Raw genomic sequence first — 23,181 nt, 5'->3', positions numbered from 1 at the left:
CCTTTTTTTTTTTTGGATAATGATAATTTTGTTGTGCTTTTTGGAGGCCTTTTACAGATCAAAATAAGAAATCTGCACAGATGACTAAGACCTTCCTCTAAAAGTTTAAGATTGGTGCTTGGGTGTGTTTAATGGAATCTAAAAACGTGTGAAGGTATTTGGGTTCAAAGCCATTCGTTTGATGTTGTATGACAGTAGTCAAAGCCTGGAGCTAAGAGGAGGTGTTGTCATTCGTGTCCTGCCCCCTCTAGGGGCTGGAGGTATGACATCAACAGCAATAATGAAAGCAACTCATCAACAACTGGACACCGGGGCTATAAAAGGAACTTGGGGAGACCCGTGCTTATCATAACTAATAGGAGCTAACCACCAACCCAGGCTCACTTGAGAGACAACAACTATATCTGTGCTTTAATCGGACTGAGGAGAAGCTACCACCACAGGTATGTTCATCTCGACCTGTTGTTTAATGGAACATTCAGGGCTAATTACAATAAAATCACATGGTTTCATATTTTCTTTCATTTTGGATGATCGTGTGAAATATCTGATCATGTAACTTAGGAAGTGGAGGGATTATAACGTTTAAAAATAAATAAATCCACACAAAAGGTTAAATTATTAAGAATTTTGAACGTCTTCACTGGATTTGAGGCAGGGAATCAGACGGTTGCATGTTAATGATCATTTTGTTGTCAATAATTATTAGAATAGAGGAATAAAACTTTATTATTCTGTTTTGTTTTTAACAGGTCATCCAAAAAATGGACTTTAAGAACCTATGTGTTTTCCTCGTTGTTTTATACCTCTCCATTCACTGTCAAGGACACCCCGTAAGGTAAGATCCCTCTCCTTTTTTTTAAGATTCCATATCCATAATGCCATCATGACCAATAAGAGTTCTGTTTTAAATCACAAGCATAGCTTATTTTCACCAGACGTTGTCATGATTTGTTTACTTTTTGATGATCTTGCAGTAAAAGGACGGTGAGCGAGGTGCAGCTCATGCACAACCTCAGACACCACAAACAGGTGCAGGAGCGCAGGGAGTGGCTGCAGATGAGGATCCAAGACATCCACAATGCAGCAAGGGCCATTGGTGCAGACGCCAAGATCCAGAGTAGCAGGAGGCTGCGTCCCGAGGAGCTGTCGGAGCTGGGTGAGCTGACATCAGAGGAGATCCAACAAGCTGTAGACTTCTTTGAGAAGCTCCTCGAATCAAAGCAGTCCTGAATTTGTGGAGATTTTATTGGGAATCTTGACAGTAGCAGCAACATTTCCAACACTGAATATTTTTATTTTAAGACCATTTTCTTTTGTTCCCTCTTTTTTAGATTCTATATAAACGTTTCGCATCTTTGTGTTCTTTTATTTTAACTTCTGTTTTTAAATCCTATTTATTTAATTATTTATGAAATGCATATTTATGAGACAATGCCTCTGCTTGGCAAACCAACATGTATGCACTGTTATTTAAAAAGGTTTTGGTGTAAAACCATCATGAAGGAGAAAGTTCAAATTGGACCATTTGTGACTTTTTTTAACCTTTTTTTGGGGGGGACAAACCCCTGTTGGAGGGCTCATTAGGTGTATTAGCCTGCTTTATCAGCTACATTTTCCATTGTTTGTGTAAATATTTGACCTGCAATATCAGCGTAAAAATGCTAAAACGTATTTAGCTTCCGCTGGGTTTCCTAATATCCTCTGCATTTCAACAATATGAAAAAGGTTTATTTTTATATGTTTGACAATGCCAGTATAAAGCTGTTTTGCTTTTTAAGCTGAGCAGATTTGTATTTAATGTTGTAAATTGTTATTATAATTATTTCTGTGATTATTTCTGTATTTAAAGATGTGAATAAAAAGGAATAAGAATATTTGTATCTGCATTTGTAAGAACACCATTGTAGGTGGTGTTCTCGCGAGACGTTCCGCGTGATCTCCGTGTTCTCAGACCAAAACAAATCTGCTAGCAGTGGATGTAAGGGAGAAATCTCCACAAAATCTCTTTTCCTGGGTCACCTTACTTCTTCTCTCGCATATACGGATTTTTTGTGATTTGGTGAAACATCAGACGAAATGTAACGCAAGGAGGTAGATATAAAACGTTTTAAATTACAGTAAGATCGCAGCTTGCTGTAGTTAGCAGCCTAGCGGCTATGGTTAGCTAGGTTGCTAACTAAACGATTAAAATCCTTTGTTATATTTCATAGCACTGGTAAATTCCATGTTTGTCAATTTAAACGCTAGAGTAGATACAGTTGTCTAAATTTAGTTGCTTACATCGTGTCAGGACTTGGAGATGGCAATTCAAGCCGTCCAGATACATCTCATCCTAATCGGTATTTAATCTAGATTAAACGTGATTCTAGCGTCGCATTTTTTCTCGTCCCAAAATCTCCAGTATTATCAAAGTAAATGAAAGTATGTTTTATTATTGTTGTCTAGTTTTGTAGAGCTCTATAGAAATAGCAGTTCAAATAAAAACTTTTATCAGAACTTCACAATACCATTTGTATAAATTAACATTTTAAAATATTCAAAACATAAACGTATATGATGTATCTAAAATCTACTCAGACTACTCAGTATGAGTATAATCATTGATTTTTATTGTGTAAAACAATTGTCTATTATCCCAAATAGTTGGAATGAGAATACTTTAATTTGAGTGATATTAATAATTTGGGTCAGCTTAATTATTTGGGACACTTAATGATAGTTTATTTAAATTTTAATTTTTATGCTTATTCCTTGTGGATTTATAACGCTTCAGCACTTTTGTTGACTGGTCTTTGCAAATATGTCCAATGTTTCCCCTACATAGGCTAGGAAATTCTAGCCACGGCTACAAAATCAGAAGCAAAATGTTCCACGCACAACTATTAAGCTTAATTTATGCTTCTGCGTCAGTACGGAGACACGCAACGCCATTATCCATTCTTGCAAGCCTGCTGGAGAGCCCTCGCAAGGACGGACAGAGTCTAGCTCACTTTTCAAAACGTCCAAGCTTTCGCAGTTGCGCCCTCAAAAACAAAGTAAGCCGAAGGTACCTAGCGACAGACATATAGCAGATTGAAAAATACCTTGTGGAAAAACTAAAAAAATATAAACGTTTTATTCAGCCGTGAATGGATGAGTAAAAGGATATGCAGCAAGTGTTTTATTTGTGGGCAGAAATGATGGGAAACATGGGTTTAGAGGGGGAGGAGAAAAGGGACAAATTTGTCCATGTTAAAAAGTATCTGAAATACAAAGAAACAATAGTAAATGTACTATCTTGGACAGGATACATGACAAAATACCCCAGCATAGCCCTACGCCCTCTGTTGTCTGTTGGCGGGGAATTGCTCATCGACACTCCCCAGGAGACGGAGACGTCTGAGAGTAAACGTCTCTGTGAGTGCGTCTCTCCCTTGTGGAGCTGACGCAGAAGCATAAACTAGGCTTTATCCCCTTCCTCACTCTTACGGCCGACGCACAACAGCAAAACATTCTGCGGATGTACACCCTAACACCCCCCACGGCCCACGCGCACGCCACGGCTGGAAATTTTTCTAAGGACCACACTGATATCTGTCTGCATTTCTTAAGCCTTATCGAAATTATGCAGACTCTATGTTAGCTGCTCTTTAAAGAGCAAGTCACCCCCAAATCAACTTTTTTTCTGATGAACTATATAAATGCGTGTCTAATCGTACTTCAGACACGTGTAGTCCATAGTTTTGCACTTAAGTGCATTTTAGTAAAAATTTGAATTTTCTGCCTAAAATCCAGGCGTTCCCCCGCTAAATATTCTGAAAGATGGCTTTGTCTTTGTTCATACCTTGACTTTGTTTTTACTCCTGATTTTGTTTACAATTTTGTCACTGCTATTGTTTTTTTTACATCTGTTTTTATCAGTTAGAGGTATTTGCCCTGATTTTACTCATGTTGCACAGCGCTTTGTGATTCATATCTGCGAAAGGCGCTTTATAAATAAACTTTTACTTACTAACTAAAACCGTCAGTGTTGAGCTGCTGTCAGGTAAAAACTCTGCACTGCATTTGAATTTAAATCTGCCATCGCTTTTGGCTAAAGCCTGATTTATGCTTCTCCGTCTGCGTCAGCGCGGAGACACGCAACGCCATTGCCTGTCCTTGCGTAGGGCTCCGGCAGGCACGCAAGTACGTACGGAGTCGAGCCCACTTTTTTAAACATCCGTCGAACGAGACGGATTACGCAAGCTTGTGATTGGTCAGGACGCCGCTGTTGTTTACAGCGCCGCCATTGCAAAGAGAGCCGAGGATAACTAGCAGCAGACACGGAGAAGCTTGAAGAATACCTCGTGAAAAAACTCTAAAAATATGAACGTTTAATTCCCCCGTGACTGGAGGAGTGAAAAGATGCGCAGCAAGCGTTTTATTTGTGGACGGAAATGACAGGAAACGTGGGTTTAGAGGTGGGGAGCGCATGAAGAGGTGTACGAGGATGAGAGACAAATTTGTCTGTGTTAAAAATTCTCTTGTATACAAAAAACACAATATAAACACACGATCTTGGACCGATACATGACAGGATACCACAGAACAGCGCTACGCCCTCTGCTGTCCTGCCGGGGAATTGCTTTGCAACACTCCCCAGGAGACGGGAGAAGTATGAAAGCAAAACGCTTCCGTCAATCCGTGCGTGTCTCTCCCTTACGGAGCTGACGGAGAAGCATGAATCAGGCTTTAGAGGTACCCTAGAATGTTAGCTGGTACCATATGATGTCACAATGTCGTTGTGAGCCTGTGTGTGTGTGTGAGCCTGTGTGTGTGTGTGTGTATTTGTTAGCAGCTCGGTCTGCTAGGCAACAGCATTTGTTGCATTTTTCAAACACAAAGTGGGAGAGGAGTAATACTCTGGCAGGGGGTGACTTGCTCTATTTATGCTCAGTTTATTCTGTTTCGATTTAAAGTCAAAAATAAATAAAACTTCTGTTGCTGCAGTTTTCCCCCAACAAATTAGTTGTTTTTTGTTCTGGAATTAAAAGTGCAACGCTGTAATATTTGGCAGTTTCACAGATTAATTTGAAGAAATGAGTGCAAATAAGGTTCCTTTGTGATAAACTAATAATGAATTACAACAAATGAGCATATTCCTCTAAAACGCTTGGCGTTCAGATTGGATCAGTAGTCAATATTTGGTTAAATCTTTATTCGTTAGATATTTAAATGAGTGTACTAATAACGATGAAACACTCCTGCAAATAGAATCACTGATTAAGTTTAATTACAGATGCTGCTTTTATTTTGTGTAGTAAATGTTGAGGTTTTTATAGGTTAAAAGCAGGCTTAATGGCTGTATGAAACAGAGAAAAGGAGATGGGATGTTGTAACCGGTTTCTTGGCCGTTTGTGCGCTTCAGGGTGCTTCATGTGACACTAGAATGGCGGTTGAGTGATGAAAATATTACAAACTCAGTTTAAAACAGAGTTTTATGGTTTTAATTATATTTTAAATGCATGTGTGGTTGTACTTGACGGTTACGCTCATTTCTTTACTTTTAGGAATAGATGATGTTGTTAGAGATTTTACTTGGATTTTCACTGGGAGTCCGGAGAGAAATCACGCGGAATAAATCAGGATATTATAACGAAACCGCAACCGAACACTGCGAAGCGGCACTTTCCGAGGCACAGTGAAGGCACCGCCGCTCTGATTCACTCGAGCACGCGGCCATTCACAGTTTCAGGTGACTCTGAATGACAAGCCGGAGCGCGTGCCCTCGTCTTTGTTCAGCGGTGGGCTTTGCTTTGGGGGATTTGTTGAAACCGGCCAGAGTCCGGGTCGCGAGGGTCGAACGATGCGGAGGAAGTTGGAGAGTAATGAGCGAGGATGCTGAAACTGCTGGCAAGCCCGCTTTGTTCGGAGGAGCGCAAAGCTTTTGTGCCGCTGTCGTCCCGCAGCTCGTGCCCTGCTGCTTTGTCTTCTCCTGGTCCTCCGATACCGACCGGTAGGTGCGAGTGCCCCGGAGAGCGGCCGCTGTTAGTGGACGCATCTTTTGTTTTTTATTTGGCATTTTAATAAACATGATCAAGTGGGTCCCCTTTCCTGACGGGGCTTTATTTATTGTTTTGCTGTTTTAAATGCACGATCTTCACTGAGTCCGGCTTGATTTGTATAGTTTTCATATTAGATTTGTCACAAATTGGCGTTTTTCTCCTCGTGTTCATGGCTCTTTTGATTTCATCTCACGCTGCTGCCACTCTGCAGTTCTCCTGCTTTTACCCAGCGCTGTGACAGTGTCAGCTACCCCTAAATAATTGATTGGACCCTCACCACTCGTGGCTCTCACCTCCTGCTTTTAATAGACTGCCAGGGTGCTTCACGTCTTAAATAAGTCTGATGTCTTTCTACCATTTTAACCCATCAAACCCACATCCACAGATGTCAGAAGCTCCATGAGCTAGAAGAAAAGGGACGTTTTAATGCCGTTAGGTTTGGCATCTTGTATTGAGAATCATGGAAACATTCATTGGATTCTGGCCGTGTGAGATCTTGGCTGCTGTAGATTTGTGTTGTCTTGTGAAAGATGAGAAGACCTGCTTGCCCTGAGTGAAACATTACCTCCTCAGTTCCTTTGTTCCTTCCACTCCGCTGGCCAGGCTTCTCGCTGCCAGCCCGCTTGTTGGAAGACCCTCTTTTATTTGTCTTGGCCCAGTTCTGCCAAGCATTAAAAGCCTACTGGAGGGGAAAAATCTGTGTCTATGCTCAGAGGGATGCACCAGCCTCATTATTACAATAATAACCGGCCACATTACCATATTCGTACAGATTTAACACGATTTAAATATCCCGTGTACGTTTTCGTTTCTGTTGGCACCTTTTTGTGCCTGTCACCTGAAAACACATCGAGTCGGATGACGAGGTGCGTGTCAGTTGTGTGCACATTCCCTCCTTTGTTGACCCCCACCTTTAAGGACACTGGCAGAGAACCATGTTTGATTTTAAAAGACTAAAGCAAAGAGAATGAACTCAGCTTTCTTTGTTTTTCTGTTCATTTGTGTGTTTTTAGATTTGTTACTTTGATTTCTTCTGTCTTTACAAGGTTATTTTTGTTTTGTCCATAAGATGACGTCTTCTGTTGCAGGACAAGTGGGAGGCTGTTAAACAGACATGAGTGTGTGACCTTGACAGGGTGGGACGAAGGTGCGCAGTCACCTCGTGGCGTTTCTCTTTATTGCCGTGAGCCCCTGATCTGCTACATCATGGTCCGTCCCATGACTCTTGTCTGGGTCGGCCCACTCGGACGGTTTACCGTTTAGCCACCGATCAATCTGTTAGCCAGACGGTCCCCTCAGCAGCAGTCATCCTGCACGCTGATGTCAGCCAACGTTACCGTCCCTCAGAGCTGTCCAGAGTTTACTTTCACACAGAGAATGAAAATAACTCAAACAAATGAAAGTTTCTGTATTTTAGTTTGGTTGTCAATCCAAAAGTTCTGGTAAAATAAAACTATCGTGTGCGATTTCTTATATGTAGAGCAGCGGCATCTTTATTTATAAAAGTGCTTTCAGCAGCCAAAAGGCACCCAAAGTGCTGAACGCAGCAAACGAAAACATCAGGGCACCCACAGAGGCAAACCCAAATTACAGAATCAAAAACAACCACCGTTCAGCTGACATCCAACCGGAACTCGTTCTACAGCTCAGGGGCCAGAAATGAGAAGGTTCCGCCTCCTTTGGGCCCACGGTTCACCTGCAGAAGTATCAGCAGGTCACGATGCAACAGCTAAAGCTCATGAATGGGTCAAAGATGTTCACGCAGCTTAGTGCCCGTTAAAAACCTAGCCACAGAGTTTTGGACCATCTGAAGCAGAGAAGAGCAGCTTCTTCTTCCTGCCGCTCCACCTCCTCCCGTTTCTCCTCTCCGGTGTAACACAAGATGGCCATTATCATATTTCATAGCATCTCCTCCCCTGAGGGCCCGGCTCTCTTCATTACCGAGACTCGACCTGGCAGCGTCTCTGACGTAAGAGCGCCGCCGCGCTTAACCTCATCATCACAGAGGAACCGAGCAGGGTACCGAAGTCGGAGCTAAACCAGCTGGTTTCGTTCCCATCGTGAGATGTTTAAAATCCAAGGTGATAATCAGTGGGTCCTCAGACAATGACGTCACTTTAGAGAGTTTTTAGAAAAGTAAATAGATGGCGATGGGGGTGAGAGGTCCGTGGATGAGGATGATGGACGTTAATTTAATAAAACAGCCAGCTGAGTCTTTTTTAGTTATCTTGCTAAGTGCTAGTCTGAGTTCAGTCTGACTGAAATCTGAGGGCTCTTCTAGGCCATAATAAACCCTTCAAGAGTGTTTTTTTACACGTAGGATCTGAAAAGCGTCTCATCTCCTGGAAAAAATCCTTTAAATTGAGATGAAGAGTTTTCCATCAGGGCTACGGGGGGGTGTTCTGTAATCCTGTAATACGATCAAAGCGTGTCGGATATTTTATTAAACCCCGGATAAAAACCTGTCACTCTCCTTACGACTGTCCTGTTTCTGCTCTAGTTTTACTCGGCGGTGTTTAATTTAGAAAACGTCTCCCCGCTCTGATTTCCCGCGTCTGCACAGTGAGCAGTGTGGTTTGTCGGGGTTGGACCACAACCATCGGCCGCCGCATCAGCGGGTCAGAACCATGAGTCTGTATGGGGCCGGTGTCGGCGGTGGTGCCGTCGGTGGGACCAGAGAGAGGGGAGGGGCGGAGCATCACCGGGAGCAACGGCGACGCTCCAGCGATCGTTCACGCGAGTCCTCCCACGAGAGAGGAGAGAGCCAGCTGACGCCCTGCATCAGGAATGTCACGTCTCCGACTCGACAGCACGGTAAGATCGGGATGAAGCCGTTCCCGCGGACCCTCGTAAACAGCATCAAGTCAGGATGTATTGGTGTTTTTTTACGGAGTGCGTCATCCTCCACAGATCGTGAACGTGGTGATGGAGGATCATCCTCCCGATCCTCGAGTCCACGCCCGCCCAGGGTGTGTCATCCTTACACACAGGTGGGAGGAGCTCTGACTGGGGGACATATACCACGGTCCCTTGGTCCTCCTGGAAAGGACCACCACCCCAAGCCGGTGGGCCAGGGACCCGGAGACATGATCTACGTTTGCGACTTCAGCAGCAAAGAGCATCGCTCCGGGCTCCGGCTGGGAGAAAGGGTTACGCTCATTGTGGACAACACCAGGTTTGTGGTGGACCCTGCTGTCTTCACAGCTCAACCCAACACCATGCTGGGCAGGTGAGCATCCGGAGCCATCTCTCATACCCTCCTGGAGAGCCTAATGTTGACAGGCACCTGTTTGCCACTGCTGACTTCTGATGGTTCCACCGTTGTCAGGATGTTTGGTTCCGGGCGGGAAAACAACTTCACCCGACCCAATGAGAAGGGCGAGTTTGAGGTTGCAGATGGAATCAGCTCCACCGTCTTCAGAGCCATCCTGGTAAGAACCGTCCCTTTATCGTTCACACGGTTTTTCTGATCCTAAAACGTTTTCCATCTATTCTTTCAGTCCGATCGTGACTTCTTGCTCTGACGGTTCTTAACTCGGGTTCTTATAAAAAGTTTATTTTCTTTAGATGTAGCAGGTTAAACATCAAGTCTGGGTCATAACTCTTTCTTTTGTCTTTGTTTATTAAAATTTATCACCTAAAATTCTCATTTTTAGTTCATTATCAAATTAGAGGAGTTGTCTGTTTTTAAATGAACAACGTTTCTTTGTCTAATGGGACTTGATGGTAACAGAATGAAGCTGTTAACTTGTTTAAAGCGCGTCTTTTTATTTTTTCCGTGTCCTGTCTGGCTTTGAAGCAAACAGAGTTCATGTCTGAATGCTGGTCCTCTCGTAAGTATGGACTTGAGCTAATTCAGAGAAAATACCTTCGACAAGCTGAGCCTGAGCAAAGATGTGATAATAGTTTTTAATACTTTCTAAGGGTCTTCATTTGACCCAAACCGATTTATCACCTTTTAAGCCTTTTCAGACCCAGCAGATACCCTCTAGTAAACAATTCTCATTTGAAAACAAAAATAAAATTCAAGAGTTTAATACAGAACTGATTTTATTTAGATATTTCTTTTATATGTACATGTTTAATCTTTATTAACCATTTTTTCTAGCAAAGTAAAAAGCTGTCAAAGTTCTCCCTTCTCTCCTGTGCCCTCTGCTGCTCTGCCTCCCTCTGCAGCCTCATGTCCTCCCTGATCAGCTCCAGAAGCTGGTCATCGCTGTCACCTTCCCCTGGATGCCCATTTTCTCCAGAATAGTCTTAACAAACATGTAAGAAAAGAAACAGGAAGAGAAAAGAGGACAACGGGTTATTCCTTTCATGTTTTCGCAGAAAAAAATAAACTCAAACGAGTTTTTAAAATATGAGATGTTATTGTACCTCCATGCCACAGCCGCCGAATGCTTAGCTCCAGTGATCATGTGGTCCATCTCCGCCGTAAGCTTAATAAAGTCCGTGGTTTTCTCTTTTGTCCCTAAAATACAAACTCCTATTAAAATCAGGGGAAAACGTAGCGGGAGAAGTACGACACCGAGCGGCCGAACATACGAGCCGAGACCGCAATACAAGCACCTTTACTGTAACATTTCTAACTAAAATAACGTTCATGTATCAGAGAAAGCCCTTAGCCTAACAGTTCAAGTTTATGCTGACATTTATTTGCGCAATCCTCTCCGACAGCTCCCGCTTCACTGTCCGCCATTGTTTTTAAAAGTTCTGCCGTCCGGCACGCAAGGCATCTTGGGAAATGTAAACCACTGAAGGATACACCGGACCCATCCTTCATACAGGCGAAAAGAAGGCCGGATTCGTCGACCGCATTTGAAGGAGTCTTCGAATTGGGACAGGCCTAGTCGCGGCGCTGTGACGTAACCGGCCGACGAATCCGGCCGACGTAGCATGCAGACTAGGGATGGGTACCTAATTTGGTACTTTTTAAGGTACCGACCGAATTCCACAGTACCGACCGAGCACCGATTCACGTCATTTGAAACGGTGCCTCGTTTCGGTACCCGTCCTTCATAACGAGAACTTGCCAAGACAGCTGCGCATGCGCAAGAGCGTAATGTCGTCGGTCGCTGCGAGACAGTTGTAAACAGAGCAGCATGGTAGAAAGAACGCACGCTAAAGCTTGGGTCCACTTCACTAAATGTGATGGCTAACTGGGTGATGATGAAACCAGCGACAACGATCTAAGTGAGACATCCTCATCTTAATCTGCTCCGGTAGGTAAATAAAATGTTTAAGATAATGTTAGCTTGATATGTTAGCTTCCGTTTCGCTAATGGTGCGTTCGCTTTCTCCTCGGAACTCCGAATTTCCGACTAGAAGAACATGAACGCGCTCTAAAGTTTGGCTTCACTTTACTAAATGCGACGGGTGATTGGGTGAAGATGAAACCAGCGACAACGATCTAAGTGTGAGGCATCATCGTTTTAATCTGCTCCAGCAGTTAAATAAACTGTTTAAGATAACGTTAGCTTGATATGTTAGCTTCCATTGTTATCAGCTAATGGTGCGTTCGCTTTCTCCTCGGAAATTCTAACTTCCCAGTAGGAAAAATCAAATGAAAAAGGACGGTAAAAGGAATGAAGATACACAGTAAATTTAGTTCACAGTAAAGATGTTTGCTTCAGTTTAATTATCAGCTTATAAAACTACAAGGACGATGTTAAAATACAAACAGTTGTATGTTATTTATCGCGATATTTATCAAATATGGTTATATATTGAGAAAAATATATATTTAATTATAAAAGAGAATTAAAATAATAAACACTCAAAAGTATCGAAAATTGGTACCGTTAAGTACCGGTATCGATCCCAAGGTACCGGGAATTAGTACCGAATCGATTCACATGTCAAAGGTACCCATCCCTAATGCAGACCCTGAATTGAGACACAGCGACAGGCTCACAATGACATTGTGACATCATATGGTACCAGCTAACATTCTAGGGCCAATAGCGATGACAGATTAAAATTCAAATGCAGTGCAGAGTTTTTACCTGACAACGGCACAACACTGACAGTTTTAGGCAGAAAATTAAAATTTTAACAAAAATGCACTAAAGTGCAAAATTATTGGCGACACGTGTCTGCAGCACGATTAGACACACATTTATATAGTTTATCAGGAAAAAAAAGTTGATTTGGTGTGACTTTCTCTTTAAGCGGCTGACGTAACAACATCAGCTGTTTTTATTCTGAGAAACTGCTCCGTGAGGCGAAGCTGACGCCGACTCGGTAAGAGTAAACGCTCCTCTGCTCAAGCTAGTCACATGCTTTCGTTTCTGTTTGAATTCGTTCCTGCAGAACTCAACTCAGCCAGACCGTCTTTGATTTAACACTTAAGTTAAAAATTTAAAGTATTTTTTAAACTTTTGTTTTAATAAACTGCATCTATATAAACAGCAGCACTTGTTTACCTCAATTTCATTTTATTAGAGATAAAATGAGCTTTCAGACGGTTTAACGTTGACGAGAAGCTGACTGACGATCTAAACAACTTGCTCATAAAATTCAGTAAACAGCGATTCAACAACAGCAACAAAATCCGACCTTCTGCCCATGAACCGATTCGCTCTAGCGGACTTTGAATGTGGAAGTTTTTACTTCCAGAATCATCGTTTTCAGTTGAGTCAGACGATCAGACAAGTCCTCATCACGCCTGAACCCAAACCCGGACTTAATCACTGATCTGTGTTCAGATAAAACTCTAAAACACTTTTCTGTTTATTTAACAGAAAAACATCTTTAAGGCGTGAAGAACATCATTTTTACAGCTCTACTGATGTGACGTCGTGTTTTCCTCTAATTTTGACGTCTTGTGACATTTCACACGTACAACTGAAGATGCTTGTGTTGATTTATTTGCCAGACGCTTTTTTTTCCCAAAGCGTACAGTTGTTAAGCTATAGGGCGTGTTGTGATCTGTGGAGGAAACCCATGCATGCATGCAACTCCACACAGAAAGGTTTCGAACCTGCAACCTTCTTGCTGCGAGGCAGCGGTGCTAGCAACTGCGCCACCATGCAGCTAATCTGTCCTGTTACCTGCAAACGTGTTGGTTTTACGTCACGCTTTCCTCCTGATGAGCTTTCAGCCTCCTGGTTTGTCTTTAGTAGCTTTCTGCTGCCGCGTGCTGACAACAAGCCAGCGCATCACATCCAGACCAGAACTAACCCGAACCCGTAACCACAAAGCTTTAAACCCGTTCAAATCAGAGCTTTCATAACAAAAACCAACCAGAGCCAGACTAGAGCAGCAGCTGGTCCAAGTAAGGCTCAGACGCGGTTTTAGTTTTAGTACTGAGGTTAAAATACGTTGATTCAGTAATAAATGTCGGCTGTAGGTTCCAAGATTAAATAAAAACATCAGTTTGACGTTTCTTAACAAGTTGCTAGTTCAGTGTTTATTTGTAGGTTTGAGGACGTAAACGTGTGAACGTGAGGAGAGCGGAACCGGAGCGGTGGTTCCTGCGTTCCCGGAGCCCTCGTCCCTCTGTCTCGAGCAGAGAGGGAGATGACGTCAGCAGCTTCTGCTTTCATCATGTTTTTATTAGGATTTCTACCTCCACCCCTCCCACCTCCTCTTCCTCCCACCTCCACCTCCTCTTCCTCCCACCTCCTCTTCCTCCCACCTCCACCCCTCCCACCTCCTCTTCCTCCCACCTCCACCCCTCCCACCTCCTCTTCCTCCCACCTCCACCCCTCCCACCTCCTCTTCCTCCCACCTCCACCCCTCCCACCTCCTCTTCCTCCCACCTCCACCCCTCCCACCTCCTCTTCCTCCCACCTCCACCCCTCCCACCTCCTCTTCCTCCCACCTCCACCCCTCCCACCTCCTCTTCCTCCCACCTCCACCCCTCCCACCTCCTCTTCCTCCCACCTCCACCCCTCCCACCTCCTCTTCCTCCCACCTCCACCCCTCCCATCTCCTCTTCCTCCCACCTCCACCTCCTCTTCCTCCCACCTCCACCCCTCCCGCCTCCTCTTCCTCCCACCTCCACCCCTCCCACCTCCTCTTCCTCCCACCTCCTCATCCTCTGTCGGTGAGCGAGGCAGCTTTAATAATGGCGTCCTGTTTTCTCTCCCCTGCTCATGTGTGCGCCTGAACGCCCTCCTCTCTGCCTGTTTATTCATCTTTCTCTCTCTCTCCCTCTCTCCCCCTTTGCACGCTGGTGAAAATGGCAGGATTACTACAAGTCAGGAATAATCCGCTGCCCTGACGGCGTTTCCATTCCCGAGTTGAGGGAGGCATGTGACTACCTCTGCATCTCCTTCAGCTACAGCACCATCAAGTGCCGAGATCTCAGTGAGTTCACGCGTCGCTTTATCGTCTCGTGTGCGGGGAACTGCAGACTTGTTGTTTGTGCTTGGAGTTCGGTGAGTGGAGCCACAGACCGTTTGTTTTGGTGCTCAGTGACTTTAGTTTGGACACGGCCGAGCATTGGATCGACCGGCCGCTACAGACTTTATCATGAAGAAAGTAATTCATTTAACAAGAGGGAGACGTGAATAAGGAGTAATAATTATTTTGGTTTTCATCACTGATGATTATTCAGCCTGAACGTGTTTTTCCTCTGCTTTAACGTTGTTCGCCTGCGCGTGTTTAATGTACACACAGCTGTGTGTGTGTGTGTGTGTGTGTGTGTGTGTGTGTGTGTGTGTGTGCGTGTGCGTGTGCGCGTGTGTGTGTGGAGCAGATTCAGCTCACAGCCTGTGTGTGCAGCTCTAAGTAGGTCATGATTAGCTCTGAGATTTGCTGCCTGTTACGTGGACACAACACCAGCCAGCAGTTTGAATTCAGCCACAGCAGGATGTGAAGTTTCATGTTTTTCACTCTTCAGCTTCTGCCTTGTAATTGGTTTCATTATTATTATTATTGTTATTGTTATAATTATTATAGCAGCAGGACCGCTTCAAAAGTCCTTAAAGGTTTTTGTTCCCTGAGAAACACACACATGTGTGTGTGTGTGTGTGTGTGTGTGTGTGTGTGTGTGTGTGTGTGTGTGAGAGTGTGTGAGAGTGTGTGAGAGTGTGTGAGAGTGTGTGAGAGTGTGTGAGAGTGTGTGAGAGTGTGTGTGAGAGAGAGAGAGAGAGAGAGAGAGAGAGAGAGAGAGAGAGAGAGAGAGAGAGAGAGAGAGAGAGAGAGAGAGAGAGAGAGAGAGAGAGAGAGAGAGAGAGAGAGAGAGAGAGAGAGAGAGAGAGAGAGAGAGAGAGAGAGAGAGAGAGAGAGAGAGAGAGAGAGAGAGAGAGAGAGAGAGAGAGAGAGAGAGAGAGAGAGAGAGAGAGAGAGATTTAAAAAACCTGAGCAGAGGCAGTGACTGATGCATGCACGAGCCGTTTTCAGCAGCTCTGTCTTGTCGGATCCACCACGTACGTTATGAAAAAGGTAATTTTTAAGTATTCAGCTGAAAAAGAGGCGAGCTGAAGAAACGTGAACAATAGTAAAACAACCACAGAGTGATCCATTACTGTGTGTGTGTGTGTGCATGGATGCATGGGCCGGACTGAGCTCCCGGCTGCAGAGTTTTGTGTGTAGGGAGGGGCGGGCGCTCTATGTGACTGGCCAATCACAGAGCTTGAAGACAGTCAGTTACCCAATGAGGATTTTCCTTCAGCACGATTACAGATATTTACGAGTTTTACTCGTTTCATGCTGGTACTCGTCAAAAATGCTTTATCCGTACCGGATCCTAGTCTGAAACGAGTATCCGGCTCATCCCTAGCTGTAAACACCCTGCCCTGCCGCCTCCTCCTTGCTGCCTGCCGGCTGTGATCACAAGCAACAACAGAGTAGTTCCCGCTGCTTCTTCGGGAAACAGCGCACAAAAAAAAATCAATAAAACTTGGGATCTTGTAGGCGTGGCGCTGGGATTTCTACACCTTTGTACGGGAAACACTGGAAGTACTGAAGTACTTTAAAGACAAGGATGCGTTTGCCTCTTCTACGTTGCCCTGTTGAGAGATTTCTGTGGTGAATGTCACGTTGTTTGCTCTCTGATCCTAGCGCTGACCAGTTGAGTGTGGAGACGGGTTGAAAGACGATCATAGACTTCGCCCCGTGACTGAGCTCTGTCTGCGGGTCGTGGCCAGATCATAAATTCACACACAGGATGGTCTCCAGGATAAATCTCTCCTACTAAACAGGGAAAATGAATGTTCATGGCCCCACCCATCTTGGTTTGGGACCGCCTACAGGAGGGAGTGAGCAGAGCTCTGCTAGCAGAAGCTAACCACTACCATTAGCAACTCTACAGGCTTTTTATTTGTGAAGAAAGAACAAAGGAAGAGCGGTGTTGCTGTTAGCCAATCAGAGGCAAGATGTCCGCATATCCTAATCCTGCCTTCCCTTTTATTGTGGCCAGTGGTGAGGCACACCTGTGAGGTGCGACGGATCACTAACAGATTTAGACAGATTAGCAAGTATTTGAGAATGAATCTTTTGTGTTATTAGAAAATGTTTCAGACCTTCGAGTTCAGCTCTGGAAGAATGGGATGAAAACCAAAGGTGTTTATATTTGAGTTGGTATCCAACATCTGCTAAAGCTGAAAGATTCTGATGCCACCTTTTGTTTTAGCTGCTTTTTAAAGAACCCCCTCCTCCCTCCTCCTCAGGCGCCCTGATGCACGAGCTGTCCAACGACGGAGCCCGGCGTCAGTTCGAGTGTTACTTAGAGGAGATGTTGCTGCCGCTGATGGTGGCCAGCGCTCAGAGCGGCGAGAGGGAGTGTCACGTGGTGGTGCTGACCGACGACGATGTGGTGGACTGGGATGAAGAGTACCCGCCGCAGATGGGAGAGGAGTACTCTCAGAGTGAGACGCTGACCTGAATAATCAGCTGTAGTTAGCGGCGATGGCTAAAAGGAGATCAGACGCTGTTGCTGTTGTGATCAAATTGTTTATTTGTAGAAATGAGAAGTTGTTGTTGTTCTCTTTGCAGTCATCTACAGCACTAAACTCTACCGCTTCTTCAAGTACATCGAGAACAGAGACGTGGCGAAATCTGTGCTGAAGGACCGCGGGCTGAAGAAGATCCGACTGGGAATAGAAGGTACAGGGAGGAAGCTCCAGAGGCGTTTTTGTTAGCCGTGCGATGCTAAACCTAAAAAGTAACGTGGGTGATAAATTATAAATGCGTTTTTATTCAAACTCGATGGGTTTTTGGTGCGTTTGGTGGGATCCGTCGCTGCTGTGGGTTTATGTCTCTGAGGCTGCAGGCCTTGAGGCTCGATTCCGATGTTTTGAGTAAGTCCACATTTTTATGTGTGGCTGTTCACTGAAATACGACATCAAACACTCCACGGCCCCAAAGTGACCCACGTGCACAGAAATCAAGAAGTCACACTCAGTGGAGTCGGAACCAGGAGAGGCGGCCTTGTGATGTGAAAGCCTTCACTGACAGGATCAGGATCACCTGTCCAGCCTCCCGATCTGGCTGAAAACTGTTCAATTCAACTTTATTTATAAAGCGCCAAATCACGACAAGAGTCGTCTCAAGGCACTTCACATAATAAACATTCCAATTCAGGTCAGTTCATTAAGCCAATCAGAAAAAATGTTTCCTATATAAGGAACCCAGCAAATTGCATCAAGTCACTGACTAGTGTCAGTGACTTTACAGCAATCCTCATACTAAGCAAGCATAAGGCGACAGTGGAGAGGAAAACTCCCTTCTAACAGGAAGAAACCTCCAGAGAATCCTGGCTCAGTATAAGCAGCCATCCTCCACGACTCACTGGGGATGGAGAAGACAGAGCAGACACACACACACACACACGCACACACACGTTGGAGGCGGGGCAAGGGAGAGCCGTCTTTACCGACTGTACACTCCACCTCCCTCTACTCCCCCACTTGTCCAGATCTAGGCTAACATCAGATTTTAACCATAGGCCCTATCAAATAAAAATGTTTTAAGCCTATTCTTAAAAGTAGACAAGGTGTCTGCCTCACGGACTAAGGCTGGGAGCTGGTTCCACAGGAGAGGAGCCTGATAACTAAAAGATCTGCCTCCCATCCTAAGTTTAGATATTCTAGGAACCACCAGTAAACCTGCAGTCTGAGAGCGAAGTGCTCGGTTAGGAACATATGGAACAATCAGATCACTGATGTATGATGGAGCTTGATTATCAAGAGCTTTATATGTGAGAAGAAACTGTTATAAAAACTATTTTACTCCTTAATTCCGCCGTCCTCCCAAATTATTATTCTCTGAAAGAGTTCCAGTATTAAGTTCATTCACGGAGAACCCCCCCCCTGCGGAGACTGAGACCGGTGCGACGCTTTGCTCCAGCAGCACCCTCCGCTCCCATTCTCAGGCTCTCCTGTACTTGTGATTCCCAAACCTATCAGGATCTCCAGACAGACTCCTGAATCCTTCCACAGCGCTTCTCCTCAGGAACGTCAGCACACTCCGACTGCAGTCACTTTCAAAAGCATCAGATTTGTATCAGAATCAGAACCACATACAAAAGTGACCTGGATTGGATTTCAGCACAGCTATCAGATATGGGTCGCATGTGTGGGGGGAATCTGATTTCATACGTTTTTGCCCGGAGTGAATGTAGCGTGAATGAGCAAATCCTCACAGCTCAGGTGGGATCTCAGCCTTCGCCGACCCGTCAAACTATTTTCTAACTTCACTTTCCTCGCCAGGATACCCCACCTATAAGGAGAAGGTGAAGCGCCGTCCTGGAGGTCGTCCAGAGGTCATCTACAACTACGTCCAGCGTCCCTTCATCCGCATGTCCTGGGAGAAGGAGGAAGGGAAGAGTCGCCACGTGGACTTCCAGTGCGTCAAGTCCAAGTCCACCACCAACCTGGCCGCAGCCGCCGCCGACATTCCTCAGGACCAGCTGGTGGTCCTGCACCCTCCGGGGCCTCAGGTGGACGAGCTGGACACTCTGCCCCACCTCCCGGGCGCCAACGACCCTCACCAGCCGCTCGTCGGGCAGGGACCGGAGACAAACCCGGGTTCAAACCAGCAGGCTCAGGAGAACCCGAGCCAAGCCGGACACAGCCAGTCCCACAGCAACCAGCAGCACAGCAGCAGTCAGAACACTTACCGCTACGACCTGGACCCCGACACGCCATCCCCCTCTGCATGATGCAGCCCCCCCTCCCCCATCAGCCGTGTTCACGCCATCAGCAGCGTGCTTTCATCATAACGCTGACACACAAAATCCTGGTTACCCTGTCAGCCAATCAGCACACACCTTTCAAACGTAAAGCACCTCAGTGTGAACACCAACTTCCTCCAGCTGCTGCTGCAGGTCTGCAGCGTCCAACTCTGTTCGTCTTTATCTGACCAAAGGAGTTTATTTCTGTTCCGTCTGTGGAAAAACCCGCAGCTCGTGTTGGACCTGTAAGCGTGTTGTGAGATGTGGTTCCTCCTCAGAAATGTGGGCTTTAGTGCCTCTAATGTTTATTTAATTATTTTTTCCATTCTATTTAAAAGATGTTTATAAAACGTTGTTTTTCACTCCCGTTCCTAGTTTGTTTTTGCAGGCTGAACTCTGAAACTGCACAGATGTATCGTCACTGCTGTGAGCACACAGAATGTAAAAAGATGTCAGAACATTTTTTAAATAAATATGATTCACAAAACCTGTCAAGTTGCTTAAACCGGTGTCGGTGCAGGATCGGCCCGGGTGTAGAATCTGCTCGGGTGTAGGATCTGCTCGGGTGTAGGATCTGCTCGGGTGCAGGATCTGCTCGGGTGCAGGATCTGCTCGGGTGCAGGATCGGCTCGGGTGCAGGATCGGCTCGGGTGTAGGATCGGCTCGGGTGCAGGATCGGCTCGGGTGTAGGATCGGCTCGAGTGCAGGATCGGCTCGGGTGTAGAATCTGCTCGAGTGTAGGATCTGCTCGGGTGCTGGATCGGCTCGGGTTTAGGATCGGCTCGGGTGTAGAATCTGCTCGGGTGCAGGATCGGCTCAGGGTCCTTCGACTGCCGATGACGTCACATGACTGCAACTACTCGGTTTTCACACACACGTTTTGGAAAGACATCAGCAGTTTTGTTGATAAATTCTTGTTTGTTAACACCTAAATGTTTTCCTTATAATTGTAATTTGTTAATAAAACACCATATTATCTTTGTTTTGTAGAGAATGTGAAACTGCATAAAACCAACACCGGACTGACAAACATAGAACAGTTCTTATACGTGAAGCCACATATGTTTGTATTAATGTTCGTCCGTATATTTCCTTAGTTGTTATCTAAATACATTCTTTGACTCCAAATGTTGCTTTGTGTCTTTCAATAAAGTTCTTTTATTTTTATTTTGCCCCGTTTCATCAACATCAAGAGCTTTTCAGGGTCACCGTTTATCATTTGCTTATATTTTACATTTCCTTTAGAAATTCAAACATTTTCTCCAAAAAGTTGATTTTTGGACTACAGAACTACGACCGCAAATTTGTTCTGACCAATCAAAATCATAACGCGATAACGTCACTTCCGTAAGCTTCATGTTCAGCCAATCAACTACTCTGACGTCATCGGCAGTCGAAGGACCCCGAGCCGATCCTGCACCGACCCCGGACTTAAATCAAATGAGTTGGAGAAAAATTTTTGTTACTGAATCACAACAAGATCCCAGATCCAAGAGTTTCTGACATGAAGGAAATCCTACAAAAAAAAAATAAAAAAGAGGTGTGTGGTTTGTTGTTTGCAGCCACAACATCAACCTTATTTCACCACAGAAAATTTGTGCAACCAAAATTTTTGTTTATTTAGCAGAAGCTTTTATCCAAAGCAACTTAGAATTTATAACCTATAGGGCATGTTGTGATCTGTGGGGGAAACCGGAGTACCCGGAGGAAACCCACGCATGCATGGGGAGAACACGCAACTCCACGCAGAAGAGCTGCAGCCGAGTTTCGAACCTGCAACCTTCGTGCTGCGAGGCAACAGTGCTAACCACTGCTCCACCATGCAGCCTGAAGTTACAAATATTGATAAAATAGATGTGTGACTATTTACTGGAGTAGAACCCTGCTCCTATCCATTATGTTTTAGTTGTTTTCCTGCTCCAACACACATGATTATGTGGTTGAATCACATGCCCGGCCCGTTAATCACCTGCTGATTAAAATCAGGTGCGCTGAAGCTAAAAACGTAGATTTCGCTGCTTCTGGAGCCAGATGTGCCCGTTACGTTGAATGGACGTGTGTCTTCAGAGGTTTCTGCTTCAACACTTGGGTTTAACCAGCAGGTGACTAGCAGAGCTGAACAGGTGATTCATCCACTGAATCAGGTGTGTACATCTTATGTAACAATTCTAGTAAATGTGATACGTGACACATTTTTTACATATGAACCCTCCGACACGTTCGGTAGAACAGCTTTAGTTTTTAATCTTACACAATAAGTTCCAACCCACAAAAATTAAAGATATTTGAATAAAAATATTATTTTCTCGCATTTTTATCAATTTCGTTCATTTGGTTTCTTTTACTCATTTGCTCAGGCTCACGAGGAGCTGGTGGCCATGTTTAGTGGGTTTTGGACGGGAGGCGGGGTCACACCTGGACAGGTCGGTCATATAGAAACTGACTTGTGCACGCTCTCTCTCTCTCAACAGTGTGGTTCACTGAAAAGCAAATATATTTTTCTAATGATTATTTCTGATTCTAACGGGTCACTCTGAGTGTTTCATGCAGGCTGAACATGAAGATAGTCTCCTACACCTATCTCCTGCAGTAGCTTCTGATAGAAAACAGACGGTGAAACTCTAGGATTAGAAAATCCTGACAGATCTACGTCACTCTGTCACTAACATTCATGGACTCACCCATCTTGACTCCCGAGGGGGAAGGTTGTTGTTGGTTTAGCGTCCAGGAAACAGCAGAGCGTCTCGGCTAGTAGAAGCTAACCATTAGCATTAGCAACTCCACCACACAGCAGAACTCGCCCAGGCTTGTGTTTTTTTGTGGAGATAAAACATTAAGGTTGCAGAGAAAACAGTCAGCAGTAGAATCGTGTTGTTGTTAGCCAATCAGAGGTGAGATATCCAAATATCAGGAAATACCATTTACACACTAGAATTGGCTACACTCTGCTGGCTCAGCCTGCCCGCGTTCGTTCCACACTGCCTTAGGATATAGAAATACATAGACACATTTTTGGCACATTCGGAACCTCATATTAGGAATGAGTGATTGAGCACATGGGTGGTCTGTGACCTGTGATGTCATAAGAACAACTCCAAGCATGTGGGCGGAGCTAAAGAGCACGACGAAGTCGGCGGTGTCTCCATTATTAAAAAAAAAGCGGCTTGAGCGGTCTTGCTTTTAGAGAATCTGATTTAGCATCTTGCTTTGCTGTGTGTGTGTGTGTGTGTGTGTGTGTGTGTGTGTGTGTGTGTGTGTGTGTGTGTGTGTGTGTGTGTGTGTGTGTGTGTGCCTGGTCAAAACACATCTACATTGTTGAGAATTCCAGTCAGAGCTGCAGTCAACCAGAACACAAATGGTTTTACCTGATGGTGGACAACATTAACATTAAAATTATACAGAATTACGTCTCCTTATCTCCATAGCTTCTTTTATCCATCTTTTGTATTTCCGTTGTTCGGTGTTTATGATCCTTGTGTCGTCCCGGTCCATTACACGGTTTTCTCTTGTGCACTGATCTGTTACGGCTGACTTCTTTATTGTACTTTCTGCTTCTTCTTTTGCTGCTCTTGTGTGTTTTCGACTTGCCTCTTTCTCACACTCCTTTCTATGTTCTATTGTTCGTGTGTTGAGTTGGCGTCCGGCTTCTCCTATGTATGTTTTATTGCAGAGTTTGCATGGGATTTCCTAAACGACTCCACCTTTAAGTCCAGCTGATATTTTGTCTTTTGGGTGCACTAGTCTGTTTCGAACTGTTGTGTATGGTTTTGTTGGTGTGTTTATGTTGGGAGGATGGAGTTTACACGTTGGTTGGACCGCGCATGGGACCGCATCGTCTGAGAGGGGAGAGCGGGCAGCAGAGGGCGACAACGTCCTCTGCTGCCCGCGGATAAACGAAGAAGGAAGTGACGTCACCATCAGCGTCAGCCTGAGGAAGCTGCAGCCGCAGACGAAACCTAGCGAAAAAACAGGTAACGGAACCGTTTCTGTGTTTTAAAAAAGAACGACAGCATGGTATTAGAACCAAGACAC

The 23,181-nt window shown here is 44.9% G+C and overlaps 2 protein-coding genes across 4 annotated transcripts; both read left to right on the top strand.

Annotated features, from left to right (window-relative positions):
• The first annotated feature begins 263 nt into the window (after nt 1-263).
• pth1a (parathyroid hormone 1a) lies at nt 264-1,875 on the top strand. Its single transcript, XM_054733425.2, has 3 exons — nt 264-443; nt 753-838; nt 978-1,875. Exons 2-3 carry the CDS (start codon nt 765-767, stop codon nt 1,231-1,233), a joined length of 330 nt encoding a protein of 109 aa, XP_054589400.1. The 5' UTR covers nt 264-443; nt 753-764; the 3' UTR covers nt 1,234-1,875.
• Nucleotides 1,876-1,959: 84 nt separating this feature from the next.
• Nucleotides 1,960-19,640, top strand: btbd10a (BTB (POZ) domain containing 10a). 3 transcript variants are annotated; one of them, XM_015965282.3, is made up of 8 exons: nt 1,960-2,094; nt 8,590-8,840; nt 8,937-9,255; nt 9,355-9,457; nt 14,219-14,339; nt 16,646-16,843; nt 16,971-17,081; nt 18,686-19,640. In XM_015965282.3, exons 2-8 carry the CDS (start codon nt 8,654-8,656, stop codon nt 19,135-19,137), a joined length of 1,491 nt encoding a protein of 496 aa, XP_015820768.1. In that variant the 5' UTR covers nt 1,960-2,094; nt 8,590-8,653; the 3' UTR covers nt 19,138-19,640. The 3 variants fall into 3 exon arrangements, with proteins under 3 accessions (XP_015820768.1, XP_015820769.1, XP_015820767.1); XM_015965283.3 differs by having other exon boundaries at nt 1,964-1,981; XM_015965281.3 differs by lacking the exon at nt 1,960-2,094 and adding an exon at nt 2,112-5,977.
• The last annotated feature ends 3,541 nt before the right edge of the window (nt 19,641-23,181 follow it).

This window comes from Nothobranchius furzeri, chromosome 4 (assembly GCF_043380555.1).
Source record: "Nothobranchius furzeri strain GRZ-AD chromosome 4, NfurGRZ-RIMD1, whole genome shotgun sequence".
Taxonomy (NCBI): Eukaryota; Metazoa; Chordata; class Actinopteri; order Cyprinodontiformes; family Nothobranchiidae; genus Nothobranchius; species Nothobranchius furzeri.
The sequence above is the reverse complement of the archived record's forward strand: the minus strand, read 5'-3'. Positions and strand labels throughout refer to the sequence as shown.

Excerpts from the sequence above, each read along its gene's own strand:
- pth1a (XM_054733425.2), top strand. The coding sequence starts at position 765 with ATGGACTTTAAGAACCTATGTGTTTTCCTCGTTGTTTTATACCTCTCC. Across the intron at positions 839-977 it reads TGTCAAGGACACCCCGTAAG|TAAAAGGACGGTGAGCGAGG; the intron begins GTAAGATCCCTC and ends ATGATCTTGCAG.
- btbd10a (XM_015965281.3), top strand. The coding sequence starts at position 5,727 with ATGACAAGCCGGAGCGCGTGCCCTCGTCTTTGTTCAGCGGTGGGCTTT. Across the intron at positions 14,340-16,645 it reads CATCAAGTGCCGAGATCTCA|GCGCCCTGATGCACGAGCTG; the intron begins GTGAGTTCACGC and ends CCTCCTCCTCAG. Across the intron at positions 16,844-16,970 it reads GGGAGAGGAGTACTCTCAGA|TCATCTACAGCACTAAACTC; the intron begins GTGAGACGCTGA and ends TTCTCTTTGCAG.